The following is a 21,285-nucleotide window of genomic DNA, read 5'->3' as shown; positions in this document are numbered from 1 at the left end:
ATTCACCAGTATCTTCTTCTCTGATGTTGCTCAAAGAGGGGTTTTACCACTTCAATGGTTTCTGGATGCAGATTTCTGTCAGCCTTTCATTTTCCCAACCCGAACTGTCCCACGCTGCAACCCTCTTGGCCCTCACCGACCACAGCGTTCCAGTGTCCTAAGACGATTAGGTTCGCCTTCTCCTTCACTACTCCTTGAACGTCTTCCAATTCCTCGTATACTTCTAAATAGCTGGACTTTGGCAATACACAGCACTGTGCCCGTAGGCTCTCCCTCTAGCTTTATAATTAGAATTCTCTTAATGGCATTGCCAGTAAGACGTAACTCTTCTTACGCTGGGACCACCTGAAACAATCTTTAAACCTGTGATCATTTCTTTAAAGCTTGAATTAAATTGGCGAGTCCGATCCGGATGATTTTGTCGAAATTATCGAATTCACCCGGTGGCTACGGCGTCAGTATCATTTCACTCCAAGTAGCGGTCTGAGCCGTGGTCGATAATTATGGGAGTATGGCACACACAAAAGTCAGCCTCATAAGGTGACGCCTGCACAACAGCGTGTGCTGTGCCGTTGGATTACCTGAGCCAACACGAAAAATGCTCGACGATAAGAACATTGAGGTAGGTCGATGGGCGACTAAGAAGACATTCGATCGCTTTTAAGAATGAGCTGAATAAATATCATTTTTTCAGTTCCATTTTGACGTTCCACGACATAAAATCTCAGTAAGCTCCGTTGTGTATAAAATGTAAGATTTTTCATTTCGGGAACATTTCGATCAAGACTCTGAGAACAGCGGCGTTTTGGAAAAAGAGATAGCCGTGTATTTAGCATGAGTGATGTTTTCCGGATCTTGTCATTATTCTGTCAGTTCCATCGGAAAAACCGTATTTGCTTTCATGGCGATTTTGAGCTCACAAAATTTTCTAAAACTTTTTAAATCACTCAGAATCTATGGAGGAACATTACTCTCCACAGAAAATAACAGACATGAATACCTCTAAAGACTTAATTCTTAAGCAACCACAAAGGTGCTATCGCGTTTCGTAAAGTAAAACAGCTATATGCGGTCCAATATTAATAAGGAGAAAAAAGTTACGAGCATGCATTTTGAAAAGGGTAGGTTGGTATAAAACCTTTCAGAGATCCATTTGTTATTAAAGATAGGTTTTGGACACATCCCATTAACAAACATGCTTATTTTCTTTGCTTTTAATTGTGTAGATAGAGAAACCGTAGCACAAGCTAAGTTTTCATCGACTTTCACAACGAAGGACTCAGTTGAGTGATTTATCGGAAAACTGAATACATGTGGTGGTTCCTAGAAATCATAGATGGAAGACTGAAAGGAATTATACTATATTTTTATCATATTGAAGAATTTATCTCCAATCAGTTTTTCTGAGTAAGACTCTTGTAACGCTTTCATTTACACTAAATAACATCTTGTTCGAAAATGGGATAATTCTCTTTTATTCCTCCCCAGGCAAAATATTTTGATTCCTACGAAAAACAAGCAAAATATTAATCTTTATCAAAGAATGAAATCTATCATTGAAGCTGACAAACAATTATATTTTTCTGAATGCAGTACAATCACCTTGTTAAAGTTGGTCTTCTCAATTTCTTTCCTTTTACTTCTCATTAGTATCAACCAAATTTGCTGGAGAAGCCCTTTTCTAAAAGAATTAACTCATAACATGTCATTTTTTTGTTATTATTTTCATAGAACAAACGCTTTATGATAAAAACTTAAAGGAAATATTTGCTAACCATCAACTATCAATTAAAAATTCAAATCAATGATTCAATGTTAATCCCTTGTTGCCCATGTATGGTCACTTCCCTTTTTCACATTATTTTATAATTATTAACTTTGCAATTTCCTTTATAATAAATAAATCTTACGTTGCAATCAATAAGAAATTCCTCACGTTTCAATATGATTTTCTCTCTGACTTCAACCATGATATATTCAGGCCATGTGGAAAAATACAGTATAAATAGCACAGTTCTTTTGGGACACGCTTTGATTTCTGTTTTCTTGAAGTTTAAATGTAATGTGATGTGGGTGGGAGTGAGAGGTATTACGCAAGGATTGATACAGTGCTTTTTCTAGTAAGAGAATCATTATCAGTGACCTATCAGGTGACATGTATTTTACTCATTTATTTTGGAAAATTGTGCTTACTGGTTAGTATTGCTAATTTACAATGGTTCATATATGAAACAAAATATTGTATATAAGCATGAGAACATCAGCAATAAAAATGCAAGAAAATATCAACAAGTGGTGAAATAGAGGGTTCTAAATACTTTTCAGAGAGATGAGATATGAATTGTGTAGTAAATGCATTTGAGGATAGAGGAAACGAATGAATGCTGCCAGGAAGACAAATTAGAAGAAAAGAGGTGAGGAAAGAAAAGTAAGCATTTTGTGTGTCATTCACCTAGGGATCATTATAGCTTAGGTGGAGCTGCAGGTGCCCAGAGAGGCTTGCTTGAACCAGGGCCCTCTGGTCAGGAGTCCAACGCTCTACCACTCAACTACCTCAACCCACATACATATGTATGTATGCATATAAACACACACACACATATGTGTGTGTGTGTATAATTGTATATATATAGTTACTTTTCCCTTCTCCTGATTTGGTGTAGTGCTTACTCTTAAAAGTAGCAGAGAAGATTGACTCTCAGTCGTTAATGAACAAATGCAAGCAAGGCCATGCCGGGCATCAGTCGAAATCCATTGCTCATATAGTTTAGTTAATTATCCTCATGCTTCCCTGGATATTGCACCAAAGTTTTTTTTTCAAAACAGGTGCACATTTCTAGAGGGAATATAGTTAATGCAACTAAAAGTTTGCCAATTTTAATGTAGATTTTTCACATTCAAACTCACATTCTGCAAATAGTTCTCGAGTCACTGTAAAAGGGGATGCAGGAAATTGATCTTTAAGCAAAATCATCATGCCATTTTTATATTTAATTTAGCTTTTCTCTTTTATGAAAACCACATAACCTTTGTTCACTATACATTTTATTCTCACCCCATACCTAGCACACTGACTTTCCAATGCTTGCAACCCTTTAGCTGACTTGAAAACTAAAGCTTGATCATGTGCAAACCTAACTGGTTTTTTGGATCACCCATCGAGTTTCAATCCCATCAACAGGTCTCCCATGCCTCTTTAACCAATTCCTCCTCCTACACATTAACCATTCTAATGTGCTGAGTAGCCGCCAAAATAAACTAAGCAGCAATCAGTAATTTGAAGGAAACTTTCTCATCTGCAGAAATGAGTGACCAAAGAAATACAACAGGTCTGGTTATAATGATATGGAGAATCTCAAGTTCAATTATTTTGTTGTTAATTCTTGGGAGTTAATTAAGTGCATTGTGTTTCTATGTCGCAGATAACCTAGTCATGCAGATAATGATATCATTCTTACCATTGCTGGATTCCATGTCATCTCTATTTAGTTTCAGTTTTGACATATCTCCTGGAGAGATTTCTTTCCTCAATATTGGAGCACCACTTGCAGCAAATTAGAATGTTTGCTCATTGAATTATTAACCTCACTGGATAAGGCTTAAGTGGCTAAAGTACTTGACCAGATATTGAGGGATCTGGGTTCGAATCCCAGTCAAGGCGAATGATTTTTACACTCTGAAATTGTTGCATTGAAATGCACATTAGCAGATGACTCCGTTAAAAGTTACTGTTGCGGCATCTCCCGCAGTTTCTTTGGAATTTATAACTGTTATGTTTCCATTTGGAAAAGTGCTAACATTTGAAAGGTCATAGCAATTCCTTTTACATATATATATATATATATATATATATATCTATGCAGCCATAAGCATGCTAAAATCATATTCATGCTCAGAGATTTGCTCAATATCACCTATTGCAGTGCTTATTTTTACCTCCAAACCATATCATCTAGCTTAATCCATATCATAGACTTGGACTATATATGAACAAATGGACATGTTGTAATCATTTTGAGGCAAATATAAGAAATGGTATGACCATTTGATATTGGGCAACACTAGGAATACCACCATCGTTCACTCAAGCTATGCTTATGGATGCAAGGGTTTATTTGTGTAATGATGATATGACAATAATAATTAATCAGATGATCAATCAAAGCATATGTAAATCAGTGCAAAAAACTATGGTAAAATGCACGTCAACATGCCCGAGCCTATCTCTATCTTGTACATTATATAATGCCTTAATTTGATATTAATCCTGACTTTTATTGCATTTCTATTATGATCAATGATTTTCTTTGTAATGAAGAAATTATGGGGAAATAGATGAACACTTTGAAAAGATTTTTTGAGACAATTATAAAAAGGAGAGAATGATAAAAATGATAAGAAAGTGCCACCAAAAGGATATTAATGGATTGCAAATTATAAAGAAGTGTTACCAAATCAAAAATAATGACATTTTCTAATAATGCTAGCTTGCAAAAAAGTAGTACATAGGAAAATTATAAATAAATATTCAGAACTGATTACTGCAGAAAGGAGTCAATTCTATGAATGAGCTAATGACAGGCTCAAAATGTATCCAGGTACTAGTTTCCAGTAAAAACGGTAGCGACAAATAAAATGGCAATGAAAAGAATAGGCATTCAATTATGGTCAAAATATAGAGCATAGCACTGAATTTGGGAATAAAATTAATAAATTTATAAAGAGAGTGTAGAAGACATTGAAAAGAGCACACTGCAACCACTGAGGAGAATAAATGTGATTTGATAATAAGTGAATGCCAAATAAAAATAAAATCAAATTCTATAACTGCATACCAATTACTATAAGTTGCCTAAGCAATGTTATGTTTTAATTGGAAAATCACAAGTCCAGTCTAGATGAAGACAAAAATGTCTGAAGAAACATTTGCTGAATACAGCAATATATTGGTGGAATCATAATTAATCCTTAAAATCAAGTGAAAATAATGAATTCACCCCCGCTAATGATGCATGCTGCAGCCTCCTTCAGTGCCAGTCATGTTGCTCAATCACTGTCATTGTTTTGAATATCACATTTAAGTTGGATTAATCTGAGTTAAGGGTAAGACTTGGTTTCAGGCCACCCAGATAACTAATTAAACATCCAAATTGGTTACCGTATTGAAAATGAAGACGACGAAAAAAATGTTTCCATAACAAAAAGGTATTGGTCAGGGGGCAATAACTCAATCATCAAACTCAGTACATTCACAAAATTCCAGGAAAAAATTGCAGTATGAAAGGAAAAATTCTCCTTCTTCCTTAATTTCATTTTTAAGGAATGACTGATTATCAAGCCTGAGAAAGCCAATTTAAATAAAAGTAATAAGTTGGCGCTCTTTTAGAACATTTTGAATCTGCCGCTTGTGCTGTGTTAACCTCTGGTTCTTTAAATGGCCGTTCAGAAAGTGCGGCGCTAGTGTCGCAACGATCTACTACGTAAGGTAAATAGGAGTGACATATGTGTTCTATATAAGTTGCCAGGGAAGATATAAAATTATCAGAAGTAAAGGGCAGCTGAGTCTGTTGTGTCACCGTCCAGGACTTCAGACCTAAAGATGGCCACTGCGGCGTACTCTTTCTAAAATTCATTCTGCTGACCTTTTTGAAAGCTACTTAAAACTTTTTTCTTGGCTATCATTTCTAGCAAAAGACAATAATGATTACGCGATTTTCAATACTTAAGAGAGGATTCTCTTCATCTAAAGCAATGTCTGCAGCAATACATCAAGTGACGGTGATCGGTGGAGGGTTGATGGGATCTGGAATTGCTCAGGTAAGCCCTAGCTTTATTCTAAATGAGAAGTTATTCAATTATATGTTCGAAAAAAATTAATTGGCTGAAACGAATGGTTCATCCTTCCTGACCCGACTGCAACTTGAGACATAAGGTCGAATTGTTTAGATTTTTAATAGTTTGCTCTCCCGTTTGGAAATTTTATTAATTCTTTAATTCAAGCTCCGTAAGCGTTATAAATTTGCGATTTAAAGGACAATTTCGTGTTTTTAAATGATAATTTCCGAAGGCATTAATTTAAATTTCCTACAAACGTAGTACTGAAACCGGTAAATGCATATTTTACAGGTTATATATACAACATTAGAGAATATTTTGGAAAATGTTCACTTTTCAGTGGTGCATTATAGTTAAAGAGAACATTTCCTGTAAAATTTATCGTTAATCAGCAACTGCCCAAATCCTAATGGATTCACAACTCAATACCTGATTTTATCTCGCCATTTCTTATGACTTGAAACTATTTTTTGCCGTGGTCAATTAAAGTGAAATTAATGGTGTAGATTACGAAATATTTCAGTCTCCAATGTTTAGTTACTCGTGGTATTCACTTTTTTCGCCCATTGTAAGAATATTAACCATTCAATCTACAATGTACATGTAAGTGAAACTTAACAGTAAACTAAAGTTTTTATCCCGTATTTTATTGTATGATATATTAAGCGTATTTATGTTTGCGTTAATCATGATTATCTTGAAACAATTGGCCAAATTGCATATGTAGTTAAAACGGTGATGTGGCACAGAAATACCATTTAATATTTTACTAAGCAGTGAACCATCATGACCTCATTGCACATATAAATAAATGTTGCTGATTTCCCTAAATGATATTCTAAGAAATTGCCAAGATGTACGTTTTAAGGACCGGTTATCTTGCAGTAAACTTGGAATAAAGGAGATAAGCATATGTATGTTATAGTTAACCTATTATTATAATTCAGGCTAAAATTTCATAAGGCAGGTATTTTATAATTTAAGATAGTAAGAAGATATAATGTAATCCTAGATAGTTTTTGAGGAGCAAAATGGTTTTAATTAATTGTATAAAAACTCTTACAGCTGATGATAGTTGTATATTTAAACTAGATTCTTGTTAACCACGCTTATTTTTTGTAACTCGTTTTTACTTTTTCTAACTTGGTTACCTGACAGCTAGCAGCATGGCGGTCATAAAAAAAGTTTTACTTGGTAATCGTATAGAAATGTGGTCACCAAGTAACCTGAAATGAAAATTTTGGTTACTTCATAACCCATAGAAACAGTTACTTGATAATTATGGCTGCATATGATATAATGCTTTAGCTGCCCTTTACCAGACAATTACTGCTAATTAGTTTACTGTAATGAAGCATTAATGTTTTTAAAACCCAAATGGTAATGAAGTGTAAGTTAGTTTTCCACCATCTACAAAAGGTGTTGCGATAATCTCAAAAAATCTATCTTTACACTTTCATCAAAGGCCACTAAGCACAAAATTATAATGACTTCAATTGCTTGTGACCAATGGGTAGCTGGCTGTCTTCTCTATCTGCTCTCAACCAGATTATACCATGGAGGAATTCCTTATCTAAAAGGAGTGGTGGGGGCATTTCCTAACCTTGCCTGTGGAGGGGAGAGTAGGGGAATCATACTGATAGGCAAATAAATGATGCCCAAAAACAACCTTTATGCTTCAAGAGAGTTGAGCAAAAGCCCATTGACAGAAATCCCTTTCCTTCCATGACTCGCCTGAAATTGTAGCTTTTTTTGCACCTCATATTAAGTGCAGTCAAGGTTATTTCAAAATTCTGCATGAAATTGTCTTTTGGGGGAGGATCCAACCTACTGCAATGAAGTCTATGATTATTTTTTCATGTTGGCATATTCCATTCAGGAATAAGATAATATATATGAGTATTGCTTGCATTAATAATTTTCAAATCGAATTTGAACTTAAGCATGCTTATGAAATTATATTTTTAATTTGTTGTGTCAAATATGTGCACACTTGTTGGTCTGAATGCAACCTGGAAGAATCTGTTCATAACTCAAATCCATCTTTCATTGTTATTGATGGATTCCCTTTGTAGCTTCAACATTCATACCATTGTTTAAATCCTTTGATTATTTTATTTAAGAAGGACTCTCATTTTCATGAGGGATTATGTGAACACTAGTTGTTTTGCATTTATTGTATTAAGGCTTTTTTTTAATTTTCTAGGTAGCAGCTCAGGCGGGAAATACTGTAACCATTTGTGAAGTGAATGATGATGCCCTTCAGAAAGCTCAATCAAGAATTCAAACCAGTTTGGAACGTGTATCCAAGAAAATGTACAAGGTAAAAGGCTTGGAATAATTTAAAATTAATGGACACCATAAACTCCACGGTAATGAATGCCAAGGCAGTTTTTGATTGGTGTGGAGAGAGGGCTCCTAATTGTGAATGGCATGAGGCCAATCTTAATGTTCTTTGGGCTGGATCATCAAATAAAAGTGTAAAGTTCGTAAATCCGCTGATTCCACTCTGCTTCTTATTTTTTAGACAAATTAATTGATACCCTCCCTATGCAGTATACTAATGCTGGCCCCAGGGGTGGTGGGGTGACATCTTCGCCTGCCAACCCAGAGGTCATGGGTTTGATTCCTGATTAGGTGGGTTTTCCTTCATCCTGGGCTTCAGTGTTTGTAGTTGTTATATTTTTACATATCTTTGTTTATAATGGGTTGAAAATGCCAAAAAAGTGGTTTTCAGCTAAATATAGGCTAAATAAATAAATACTTGGGATTATATTTACATTAATATTGTGCCAATTAAAAAAACATGCCTTTGCAGATTTATTATTGCATCTAAGAAATGCCACGCCTTAGCCACATTCAAACGGGAGAGCAGTGTGTGTGTTTGCCAAGAGATGTAGCAAATTATTGGCTGCTTTTGTTGAGGAGAATGGTGCATATAACAATTGAAAAACCATGCGTGCAGTCATTCAGGTGCACCACAGAGCCTTGGCACTTCAACTCACGCTGCTTCACCAGAGATAGTCAGTCACAATCATACTTGTGCACTCCAATGTATGCAAGGAAACACGAGGAGAATTATTTAACAATTCCCAGTCGGCATTCTATGTTTCAATGTCAGTAGTCATTGACGGTATCATCATTGTAACGATGATGGTAGCTGGGGTAGTTGAAGCATGTGTGTGTGAATCAGGAATAGTAAATCTCTTGCTCTCATATTTGTCTGTTCGTCTACATTGGGTGCATTTCTCTTGTTGGCTTAAATGCTGCTGATAGACTTGAGTTTGTCCTGTGCGATGCTCTTGTTGCAGTGTGAGCGCAGGTTGCCCCAATGCGAGCATGCACCAGATTTGAATTTTTGTGAATGTTGCTTTGCCCAGTAAAAGAAACTTTGGTGTTATGCTGAACTAATATTGAAATGGCATTTCAAGTGATCAAATGATGCGTATAGCTAGCAGGTAGTGTGCATTTAATAATTATATAAATGCAGGAAGATTTTAACACATGTGATGTAAAACAGACTCGTATCACGGCAATCCAAGGCTTATCTATTACTTCCAATCATGTAACTCCCTCCTCATTCCACCAACTGGTGCTTTCGTACCATGGGATACACCTAAAGGTGTAAGCCTAGCGTCTAAGAGTTTGCTGCTATGGTATATGGTTGATGGTAATTGTATTTGGTCTTTGGCACGCTATGTAACCCATTATAAAATGGCCAAGTTCACCAGTAATGACAATAAATTTCCATGGAGACCGACCATTTGAAAGTGAAAAATATCACGGGATCACAGTCAAGATGGCAGAATACAGTTGACTTTTGTGAGATCCGTTGGAAAAAGACAGTTGTATTACACCTTGTGAGTATAACTGTCATTCAAAATTTCATTTGATTTGCATTTTTTGAATAAAATGATATCGATTATGATACTTAACTCAAGGGATCTTGTTTACTGGTGTACGCTAGGCATTTTATGTGATACTTAAAGCATTCAATCTGTTAGATGGAATTGAAAAGTCAAACTTGTTCCAGTTTTAAAATTAAGGTCCAGAGGTGTGAACTTTTAAGTGCATTAAAATAATTGATGATGAAACCTAACTAATTGACTGAATACCTAAAGTAGTACCCAAGCTAAAGTTAGCCAGTGGAAAGAACATTTTGTGTCCCTTCTGCATCATCGTATAACCTTGAAACCACCAATAAAAGTGTGGGAAGAACACATGATGAGTGCTTCCTTGATTTACTATGGGAACCACTGAGATGAAGTGTCGGTAGTTAAATTTCATGGTGCAACGCTACCATACTATGTCCCTGCAAAATTTGTTACTTTCTGTTTTATGGTCAGTGGAAAGTTACGCTTTGGGATGTTACATGCCAATTATGACTAGCTAGCCTAAAAACAACAACATCCTTAAGTGCTCTTCTGTCTAATTAATATCATCTCAGGGTAATCAGAGAAGTCAATGCACAGCTTCTCTTGTCATCGGGAATAAGATAAGCTGGGTGAGCAAGAATGCTGTTTGCTTGCTGGCTGTAGTGATGCCAGCTGATAAATTTGTTCTAACCAAGTTCTGCTTACTTTTTGTCTTCCTGCATTCCATCCAATGTTCCTAACCTTTTTTCCTCACCCTGCCCTGCCTGCATAACATTCTTCCCTCTCACACAAGTCTTCAAGATCCAATGCCCAGTTAAATGCTTTGCATCCATCTTTCCGGCCTCCTTGTATTTCTCCCAAATATCTCCTATGCTCCCCACCTTGCTTTTTTGTTTGTTTTACTTTCCGTCCATTTCACCTTCTTTCATCCTCCTTCAAGCCCACATCTAAAAAGCATCAAATCTGCTTGTATAATCATGCTTCAATGACAATGATTATGTTCTGAACTGAACCATACTCCTTATCAAAGTGCAATATCCACTTATCTTTTCTTAATATCCTTGATCAAGGGCATTAGTTCCCTCTTTCTTGTGAAAAGTTCTCAGCCTAGTGCAATTCTTGTTCTTGTATCCAGACTATGAGGAAAACAAAATTTGCACTTTTCCGCAGATTTATTTGTAACGTACCTGTTTCAGTTCATCGAACCATCTCCAGGTACAAGAACATCTTCAGGTCTAGTTCCTGAAGATGGTTTGATGAACTGAAATGCATTGTATGTTACAAATAAATCTGTGGAAAAGGGAAAATTTTTTTCTCATAAAGACGAACTTCCAGTACATCTCGCCTGAATCTGTTGACTATCCAGACTACTCCAACCACCTTGGTTCAAAGCACTGCCTAAATAGGTAAACTATATTGTTGACAACTGGATAAGGATATTAGGCAGGGACAGCTAATTTAGTGATTATAACACTGCCTTGTATGACTCATATTGAGGAGTGTGCTTTTGCTACTGCTTAACATTCAATATTTCTATGGAAACTCATTTTTTGTGGTTTGTCGTTGAGCCGGTTTTTTATGTTACAAATAAGTTTGCATGTCTCTTAAACTCATTGAATAGATCTTTCCTTAACCTCTACTTAATTATAACTACTGATTTTTATGTGAATATGCTATCAAAAAGTGATAATTACAATTAATGTGCGAGCCTATTTAGAATCTTATAATTAGAATCTCCATATGTGTTAGCCCAAACAAATCACAAGTCTTTCGTCTGCTTTACTTGACGATATACATCTAAATTCAATGTCAGCCAGGTAGAATCATCTGTTGTCCTGTCACATTTCTGCCCATTCTCCAGTTGTAGCAGTATATCCTATTTCCCTGAATCGGATCCAGGTGATTTTATATGGATGCAGATTTTCTGATACCAATATCTATGCTTTTTTGTGGTACCTTTCACTTGAAAATTGGTCTGAAGTGTCGTTTTCCGTGGAGAATTCTAATGATGATTTCAGTACTTCCTGTGACAAAATTCTGCACTGTTTTTGACAAAGTTTTTCCTGAAAAACACAAAGGCAAGATTCAGAGCAGAGTGGCAGAAAGCCGTGGGTAGCTGATGAAATACCACGGATGTCATACAGTCTTAAAGCCACAGATAGCATACAGTAAATGAAATAATGATATTAATGTTAAATTGACTTTCCTTGCCAGAAAAGGTTTATTGGAAAATGATAAAAAATTGCTAGATATGCTAAGTCTCTCGGTCAGGCATGGTAGAATGTTAGATGAGAAATGCTGACATTTTATACTCTATTCTTGTGGTATATTTTGCAAATAAAAATTTCCTCTGTAAATGATAGTTTATTGATGATATTGCCATTATTTTGATATGAGAATACCTTTTCATTTAGAATAGCTGTATTCCGCAGCCTTTGAAACAACTTAATGTACCATTTGTTGTGTCAATTTCTTTCAAGTGTGAGCATCTGCAGTATCTGATATTTGAGGCCTACATCATTCATGTGAAGGTGGTAGTTCATCACACTAATTGGTTTTGTTGTGTCCTTCATGCCATAATTTGCAGGAATAGTTGATCACTATGAAAATTGTACAACATTGTTACAATTTTCTTCTTTCTCCATTTCATCACTGCCACCGGACCCAAATGCTTTGCAAATAACTTCTTTTTTGAGGCTTGTGTGCTTAGCATATTGCAGTGTGTTCTTTGTGTAATTTTGTTGTTCTGGGACAGTCTGGTATGCTATTTTTTCAGAAATGATCGAGAACAAGAGAGCTATCATAACTGTCAATCTGCACAGCCTGTCCTTGATTTTGTGGGGCTTCTAATAATGTTTGAGCCAACGTTCTCTCTCACTGGTTAATGATTGTAATTTTTCACTTTAGAATTGTGTCCTGGTCAGTGTAGATAAAGAATGATCGCAAATAACTCCTGCTTGCTTGAAGCAGCTCAAAGATTTTAATGCTAAATTTTGATGACTTTGAAGCTTCTGTCTGCAGGATAAAAAGATCACTCTCTTGTGAAAGCCTCGTCATTTAAATATCCATTCGATAAATACAGCTCCTGAAATTTTTTGCAAGGTGAGATAACCCTTCTATCTCAAGGGCTCCCTTGCCTTAGTTCTCATTACGTATCGCTGTATGTAGAACCAGAACTTGAAGCAAGTTTTAATTTTCATGTACGTTATCGTCAAGGTAATACAGGGTTTGTCCGGAAAATAAGTGTACTGAGCTCAGGAAAAAAAATTTATTACACTTTTACATATCTTAAGCTAATATTCCTCAAAATAGGACCCTTGTGAGTCGATACACTTGTTCCAGCGGCATTCCCATTCCTGGAACGCTCCCGCGAAGGCATCATCGGGAACCTCTCGAAGACTCGTCGTCGACCTCTTCTCTGCCCTCCACGAACATCTTGTGCCACCGAAAGATCATGTTTCTGGACATGGCTGACTCCCCGTAAGCCTGGTTAATCATACCGACAGTTTCGGTAGACGATTTCCCAAGCTTTACCTCAAATTTGATGGAATAACGCTGCTCCAAAAACTTCGGCATCGCGTTCCGTGACGTGGGTCAAGCGTGGAGGTTCGCGTTAACAGAGCTCCTCACTACACCACAGCTCAGAGCCGACTGCCTTTTTCAGCGTCGCTTGCCAACATACCCCCCTCCAATCGCAGCCTGTCAGAGCAGTGCTGGGCGCGCCTGGAGCGGCGCGCCCAGCCCAGGAGTCAGTACACTTATTTTCCGGACGAACCCTGTATTTTCAAAAACGTTTTTGTTACTCACATGAATTAGTTTGACCACTTAAATTACTACTTTATTTTATGCATACTATTTAAGAGATTGTAGCTTTATGAAATGTCAATTTTTCTGGAAGGATTTTTTGTGTGTAGTAAATACTGTGGAAAGATATTTAACCAAAATATTATTTCCTTTTTTGGGGTTAACCTAAAAATGGAAATGATATTTTGTTCAAGTAGAAAGGTCAACTCTTTGTATCAAATGCTAAATATGTGATTATTGTTCCAGGATAAACCTGAGGAAGGGAAAAAGTTTATTTCTGATACAATGGGAAGGGTGAATTTGTCCAAGAAGGTTGGAGAATCTGTTAAAAAAGCTGACCTTGTGGTGGAAGCGATTATTGAAAAAATGGATGTGAAACACCAACTATTTAAAGAAATCGATGCTGTAAGTATATTGCTTTAGTGAGTTATAAATTTCACCACTAAGATAATATTTTCTCTTTGGAGAAGTTTTTGATACAGATATTGGTGCTTGCTTCACAGTGATACCAAAAGCAATGAGCTTCTGCCCTAGCAATGGCTGAATAACTTCCTTCATGACTATTTAAAGCAATTTCTGTATGTAGCTTGCATAGTGTATAATAGTTGAGTGAAAATATACATAAATTGTCTGATCCCTATACACTGTGGAACCTTACTTAATGAGTATGATTCATTCTGGAACCGTACTCTTTAGCAAATCATTCATTAAGGGCAACAATGTTTCCATTATAAATTAATTGCCATTATTTTTTTGTTTAATGTTTATTTATTTATTTCCAGCCTCAAATTTTAAGTTACATTTGATTGTCATGAATGGTATTTTGAGAAAAACTCATATTTTTCTGTTTATGTATATTATAGGCTGCACCACCTCACACAATATTTGCTTCCAACACTTCATCTCTATCCATCAAGGAGATTGCATCAGTGACGAAAAGAAAAGACAAGTTTGGAGGCCTCCACTTCTTTAATCCTGTTCCAGTCATGAAATTACTGGAGGTTTGTGTCCTTTCAGTCTGAATATGATGAATATGCACCCTTGTGGCATTCACTTATTTTTGATGCTTACACAGTTAATTATAGTCAAAAGAAAAAATTTAACCAAAACAAAAAGAACTCACTTCAATATTGCTGTGGTCCTAGCCTCCTTCATCGGGGTATGAGGAGTCACTCCTTACCATAATTAAATGCGCGTATGCATCAAGAATCATTTATATATGTGTGTGTGTATTTATAAAATACATGCCTGATTTAAAATACACCCTCTCTCACTCAGGTTATTAAAACTGAAGAAACATCAGAAGAGACATACCTTCAATTTCTGGCATGGGGAAAGGCAATTGGGAAAACTACTGTCACATGCAAGGACACTCCAGGGTTTGTGGTGAACAGGCTATTAGTTCCATATATGGCTGAAGCTTGTAGGCTGTTGGAAAGAGGTAAAAACATTCTTTATCAAATCTATGTTAATTAATTAAGTTTCATGTAATCCTTGAGTTGAATTAATTTTCATTAAACCATGACATAGAGGATTTAGTGGTTCATAATGTACCAATATAATAATGAAGAACTCGCCTAAGATAAAAAAGTGTTTCCACTGGAAGGTTAGAATGTGTTGGACTGGTTTAGCTACTCAGGATCATCATCAGGTAATGTCAAAAAGCAGCACCTTCCTTTGATAGTCAATGGTAGTAGGGGTGTGTTGGAGGGAACATAGGAGTGTGTTGGAGGGGAACATAGGAGAAGGGGGAAAGGCTGGAAGTAAGGAGACTTTGATTGTGACGGCCAGAATCAAGGGAAAGGTGAAGGAATAGTTAAGGAAAAGGAAGGACTACCCCAGAAATTCTTTTCTTCTTGTGGAAACACTAGTCTTATTAACTCATGGCGAATCATGAATTTCCTTCAATTAGATAAAAAATCACATTTTTTTGACAGGGCTATGGAGTCTGTGCTCAAAAATCTGCCAATGATTCCTCTGTTTCTCCTCTCGGGTTCACTCCTAAATTTTTGTACAATCAGATTCCTAAAAAAATGAAGCCAAAGAGTGATTAATCACATAACCACAAAATATATTAACAAATGGTAAATTTAAGAAACAGAATAATTCTTTTGTAAGAATGTGTATCAAATTAGGAATAAATAGTCGGCAAAATATTTATTTGAGCAAATACCTTCAACACAATAATTGTGTGATTAAAATTTACAATTACATATGATTGTATTGATTGTATGATTGATTGTATGATTGAATGATTACATATTTTATAGTCTGAATAAATCTATGAAGAATATGTCCTTGAAAGAAATAGCAACTTTCAGATCCCCCTTTTTGTATGCTCTCAAATCTGATCTAATTATTCTAAAAGCAAAGAACCTCTCAACACTAACTTGAGTTAGTAACAAAGCAGTAACCCCAAAGGTAAATCCATGACAATTCCAGGAACAAGGGAATTGTTTTTTGTGCTCTTAGTTTTGATAAATATAAATAACATTTTCCACTTGTTTTAATGCAAGAGAGAGATTTTGCTGAACGTTGTTCATTTTGTTTTAACTGAGCAATGGATGAATACTTTTTAAAAGATTGCTAGGAGTAAACTTGTCTACTTAATAAATTGTTGCTTTCTTGAAATCCCACTGTTCATTTTTACTTTATTTTTAATTTTATCATCATTCTAGAATCACTTTTTCTTTTGTGAATTGCCTCCTGTGAATCTTGTGGAACTCTAATGTTCCTGCTAAAAAGGTAAAACTGTTGCCGCCTAAGACAATAGTCTTGAGAAAAACCTATTATCTTTTTACATAAGAATGACTCCTCTTGGGCTGGATAACTACCTGACCTCAGCAGGATTTTCATGAAGCCTTATCAGTCAACACATTTTATCTATATCATCCCAAGTACATGACATTTCATGCTCACACCAAGTTATTTTTAAAAAGCATATTATGGATAGGCTCTAACATCATTGTGTCATCTTGTTAACATTTAAATGCATGGTAATTGTAAATTATTAATAATAAAAGATTCCAACTCTGTCATATTTTGGGTACACTTTGTCCATCATTGCTTGTTTTTAGATGGTCAAAATTTTAGTATAAGTTTGGTGCATCATATTTTAAAAATTTGGTGCTGTGTGCATCTATCTCTTCAAGAGTGTTCAGTGACTTGGAACATTTGTTTGTAAATATTTGAGTAGGTTAAATGTCATTCATGTTCAATAATCATTTGCTTTGATGGCTTGGTAGAACTTGTGTGCATTATATTGAACCATATGAAGTCCAGAAACTCATAACATGAAGTCTTTGCTCATCTATTTCTTGTAAATGCACTGGTTCTTTGATCTACATTGCCAAGAAACTTCAAAAATTGACGAGCCATTTCAGAACTCCTTCTGTATAAATGAATCAGATCGAATAAGGTTTATGACTTAAAATTGAAAAAAAGGGTATGTTATCTTTAGATTTTGTTTTATTAAATGGAATGTTTTATGTAAAAGTTTGTTTTCCAATTTCGGTGACCAAAAGAAATAAGAATGACATAATTCAGAAGGGTTGACTTCATGTAGTCTATACAGTGGAAACTCATATAATGAACAGAATTCATTCTGTGATCTTTCTCATAGAGTGAAGCATTTGTTTAGTGTAGAAATTTTTCACGTATAAATTGATGTAAACTACGGTAATGCGTTCCATGCTGGAAAAAGATAAATTGTACACAAGCTTTATTCAAAGAAGATTAAAAATACAATGTTTAGGATTGTGGATCATGTTCATCTTTTCTTCTATCGTGGAATGAGGCAACTAGGAATGCAAATTTGATTTGTGCATACAAAGTTGGTAGTAGGGTTAAGGGAGGCGACCAACAGCTGAGGTCATTTGCGCCATTGGGAATGAATGGGAAAGGAGGAAGAGTTGAGAGCGACTCGGTGTCAGCATTAGCTATCTCCTGACAAAAGGTACCATGGTCCGCAGTTTAAAATCCCATCCAATGGATTGTGTACTCATTTAAAGTGCTCCAGAAGTCAAACTTGGGCCCTCTGGATGGGAAGCTAATATGCTAGCCACCACACCATCACTATCCCTGTAAAAACAAGAATGAATTATATTGAGTATTATTTATAATCTGTACATAATTCTTTCAACTAGAAAGCTATCTAGAGACAAAAATTTCAGAGTGTAAAAATCATTCGCCTTGACCGGGATCTGAGCCTGGATCACACTCAATGTCCAATCGAGTGCTTTAGCCAGTTAAGCTATCAAAGCGTCCTCTTAAACTCTGAAATTTTGGGGGCTTTTAAGGAACAAGATGTTGTGACGAAATCCTGTGCATCTGATGTCAGAGCTTAGGTTTTTCCACTCACTTCTCTCCCATAACCCCTCCCAACACGTGGGGACACCCCGGTTTCCCCACCTCCTATGTTTCATTTTTATATTGGGCTATGTAAATGGAAAGCTTCACTTCAAAATGGTGTAGTACATCAAAGCTAGTCGAAAATAAATCTTTATTAAGTGGAAGATTGCATGAGTTTTCATCTCTGTTATTATGGAATGGTTCCACCACATTGCAACTGAATAATCTGTAATTTATATTAATGTACCATTTTAATTGAATTTTTATTGCAGGAGATGCATCTGCTCGAGACATAGACACTGCCATGAAACTGGGAGCTGGTTATCCAATGGGACCCTTGGAGTTGGCTGATTATGTTGGCCTGGACACCACTAAGTACATCCTAGATGGTATGGGTACACATTATTCTATTCTTTACATTTTCCTAAACATAGACACAGTAAATCCTCATTAACCCGAACACCCACCGAGTATGGATAGATTCCAGCCATGCAGTGTGGGTGGTTTCTCTGGGGGCTTGCAAGGTGGCTGCACTGTAGTACTTAGCCTAAAAATGTTTTGCTTGTAACTTTCTCTGGAGTTGGATGAAAGTCACATTCGTGTAATTCATTGTTATTAAAGAAGTATTGTGAATTTTGAATTGTCGCTGTTACTTAAAGGAAATAATTTACCTAGTTTATCAAAATGAAGCACATTTTACGGTCATGATACAATTATTGGCAATAGATGGACAATTCTTTCCATGTACTTTTGTAAATTCCAGTGCAAATGCTCAATTATTTTGAGTTCTGTATTCCCAGCCCTTTGGATGCACTTTTTTACTCCAAAATGAACTCTAAAATCAGCTAGAGTCTTATGGTCCGGGGGTACACATTTGAATGGAGTAACTTTGACCTATTTGCCCAAGCTGATTCACCAGAAAAATGCTTACTCTTAAGTATTGTTCTTCACATCAGGCATATAAAGTGGTTGCCTTGATGACAAATTTCAATAATATCTCTGTTTTAAGGCAGGATTAAGCAGCAGTTTAAATATTTTGTTGAAAGAACTTTCTAAAAATACTCCGGAATAAATTGATAATTTATGCAATGTATTGTGTTTAGCTTCATCTCACATTTGGTGCTGTCGTGAAACTTAATATGCATTAGGTGGGATGTTGTCCTTCTGCTTACACATGCATGTATTCTATCTCTCTCAGAATCGACAGGCATTCAACCTTAAGTAGTATGAGAGTGTTGTAAAGTAATTGAAATTGATAGCTTTTAATGCAAATTTTGGGAATCTAAAATTACAAGGGGAAACTAAGCGTTCATAAAAGCAGGATATGAGACGAGAAAGAGGGAGCAGAAGAAAAATGTTGTGCATGCAGATAAGTATAAAAACTTAAGTTGATGTGCTCCAAAATATTCAAAACTTTCACTGAAACTGTCTCTTGAATATTTAATATAGGTTATAAGGTATAGGATTTGATTTTTAATTGAGGTTAATTTATATCCTGAGTTATTCACTTTGAAATTATTTTACAATGGCACCTTTTTTTTGCAGGGTGGCACAAACAGTTTCCAGAAAATCCTCTTTTTGCACCCATCAAAATTGTTGACAAATTGGTGGCTGAAGGAAAGTTTGGAGTTAAAGCAGGAGAAGGATTCTATTCGTATAAGAAATGAGTGGCGTTGATATCGAGAACTGGAAATTCATATTTTTGATTGACTTCTAAAAGAAATATATTTGATTAAACCTGTTATATTCCATATGAGTGTAACTTTTATAAATGTTGCCAACAAGACCTGCTGGTATGATAGTTGTGTATGTTACTTGTACAGAATATATTTTAGTTTTCTACACATTGCTTTACATAAGGTATTATTTAATGATGAAGTTGTAATTTTCTTACATCCGTGATGGAAATAAGATGTGTGGACCAAATGTTTCCAAATATGTACACTATCGATGTGAGGTATATAAATATGTACGAGTATATCAGGTGATATATTTGATGCGTGTTGGAATTTTCTTGTGATGATATCTTTGATGATCATTCTTGAACAAGTGTAAAATCAATTATATTTTTATCTGTTCTATTTTGTGATCATTCACTGGTTGAGCTCAATATTTTCATAGTTTATATGAGTACTGCTCAACAAGCCACAGGAGTGGTGTGAAGCAGGTGCATCTTTATAAGATATGCACTGTATTTTTGAAAAGTTCCTGTCACTTTGATTGTATGATAGACCGATATTTAAAAAACCTCCTCTCTTTATATTCAATGGAAGATTGTGTGTCAGTTTTAGTTGGAAAGATTTGTCAATTTCATCTTGGAGATTTTATAGTTATGCAAGGCGTACTTATTTATTTAAAGAAAAGTTGTCTATATAGGCATATTGGCTTCTTTTCCATCAAAAAATACCTGCCTTATCTTCCTTGAATAACTTCTTAAAAACTACTCGTGAAAATTTGGTTATTAAAACTCAACAACCATAGAAATTTCACCACAGCTACATAGATTTGATGTGACAATCGTAGAAAGGATCAATAGACTTGTATTTTGAGAACTGCAACAATCATTTCCTATAAACTCTTATCACAAAGTGTGGTGAATGAATCGCTGCAACTACATTTATCTAAAGCAGAAGAATTAGCATGATCAAGTGCAGAAGCCAAATTGTCGCCCTTATGAACATAGACTCCTGATTTTCCATACTATTGAATGGTCCAATGTGTGCAGGTTAATGGAAAACAGATACTCCTCTGAAAAAGCTCTTTCTGTGTTTCCCTCCCTGTGATGTGTTGCCAAGAAATGGGCTCCCTTGGGAAAACTCATCAACGGCCACCAAGTAGATGCCGCAGTAGCATCATGGTAGAAAAAACTCCATTAGGGCTGTCCAAGCTCCAATGAAATCAGAGTTAGCCCTAAGGCATGAAGCATCGAACCAGATGGTTGGGCCACAAAGTCACAAGTGAAGGAAAATAATGGCCTTCCCTACCTTCAATGCAATTGGAAACATTTTAAAAGTAGGCTACCAAACCTTGTTAAAACACAATCACAGTCTGTTTACCTTCAATAAAATTCATTTAACGACTAAGAAATTATGATCCCTTCATGTTTCATAGATTATGATAAAAAGATTTATTCCTTGATTCAGTCATTGTTAATTATGAGTCATCATGATCATGCCTCGTAAAAGTTTCCAAAGCTGGCAATGCACCCAGACCTAGAGCACATGACAAGTTTTTGGTCCTTTTGTCCCAGTTGTCCAAATTTTTAGGCCACCAGCCACACTGGTTGGTGGCGTAAAAATAAAATAGGCTGTGCTGCTGTGTGAATCCTCTGGAGGCCATTGCTTTTAATTAAGCTGAAAATGATTCCTCAATTGAGTGGCTGCATGTTTGTCAGTGTTTTAGGTTTGAATCTTTTATACGC

The 21,285-nt window shown here is 35.8% G+C and overlaps 1 protein-coding gene across 2 annotated transcripts; it reads left to right on the top strand.

The window, feature by feature from the left end:
* The first annotated feature begins 474 nt into the window (after positions 1–474).
* On the top strand, positions 475–19,708 carry LOC139686982 (hydroxyacyl-coenzyme A dehydrogenase, mitochondrial-like). Of its 2 annotated transcripts, XM_071584031.1 has the most exons (8): positions 475–622; positions 5,750–5,817; positions 8,042–8,158; positions 13,761–13,919; positions 14,378–14,515; positions 14,793–14,955; positions 18,137–18,253; positions 19,410–19,708. In XM_071584031.1, exons 2-8 carry the CDS (start codon positions 5,752–5,754, stop codon positions 19,529–19,531), a joined length of 882 nt encoding a protein of 293 aa, XP_071440132.1. In that variant the 5' UTR covers positions 475–622; positions 5,750–5,751; the 3' UTR covers positions 19,532–19,708. The 2 variants fall into 2 exon arrangements, with proteins under 2 accessions (XP_071440132.1, XP_071440130.1); XM_071584029.1 differs by lacking the exon at positions 475–622 and having other exon boundaries at positions 5,542–5,817.
* The last annotated feature ends 1,577 nt before the right edge of the window (positions 19,709–21,285 follow it).

This window comes from Hetaerina americana, unplaced genomic scaffold, assembly GCF_022747635.1.
Source record: "Hetaerina americana unplaced genomic scaffold, ioHetAmer1.1.p SCAF_16, whole genome shotgun sequence".
NCBI classification, from domain to species: Eukaryota; Metazoa; Arthropoda; class Insecta; order Odonata; family Calopterygidae; genus Hetaerina; species Hetaerina americana.
Note: the sequence above shows the minus strand (reverse complement) of the source record. Positions and strands in the feature narration are given on the sequence as shown.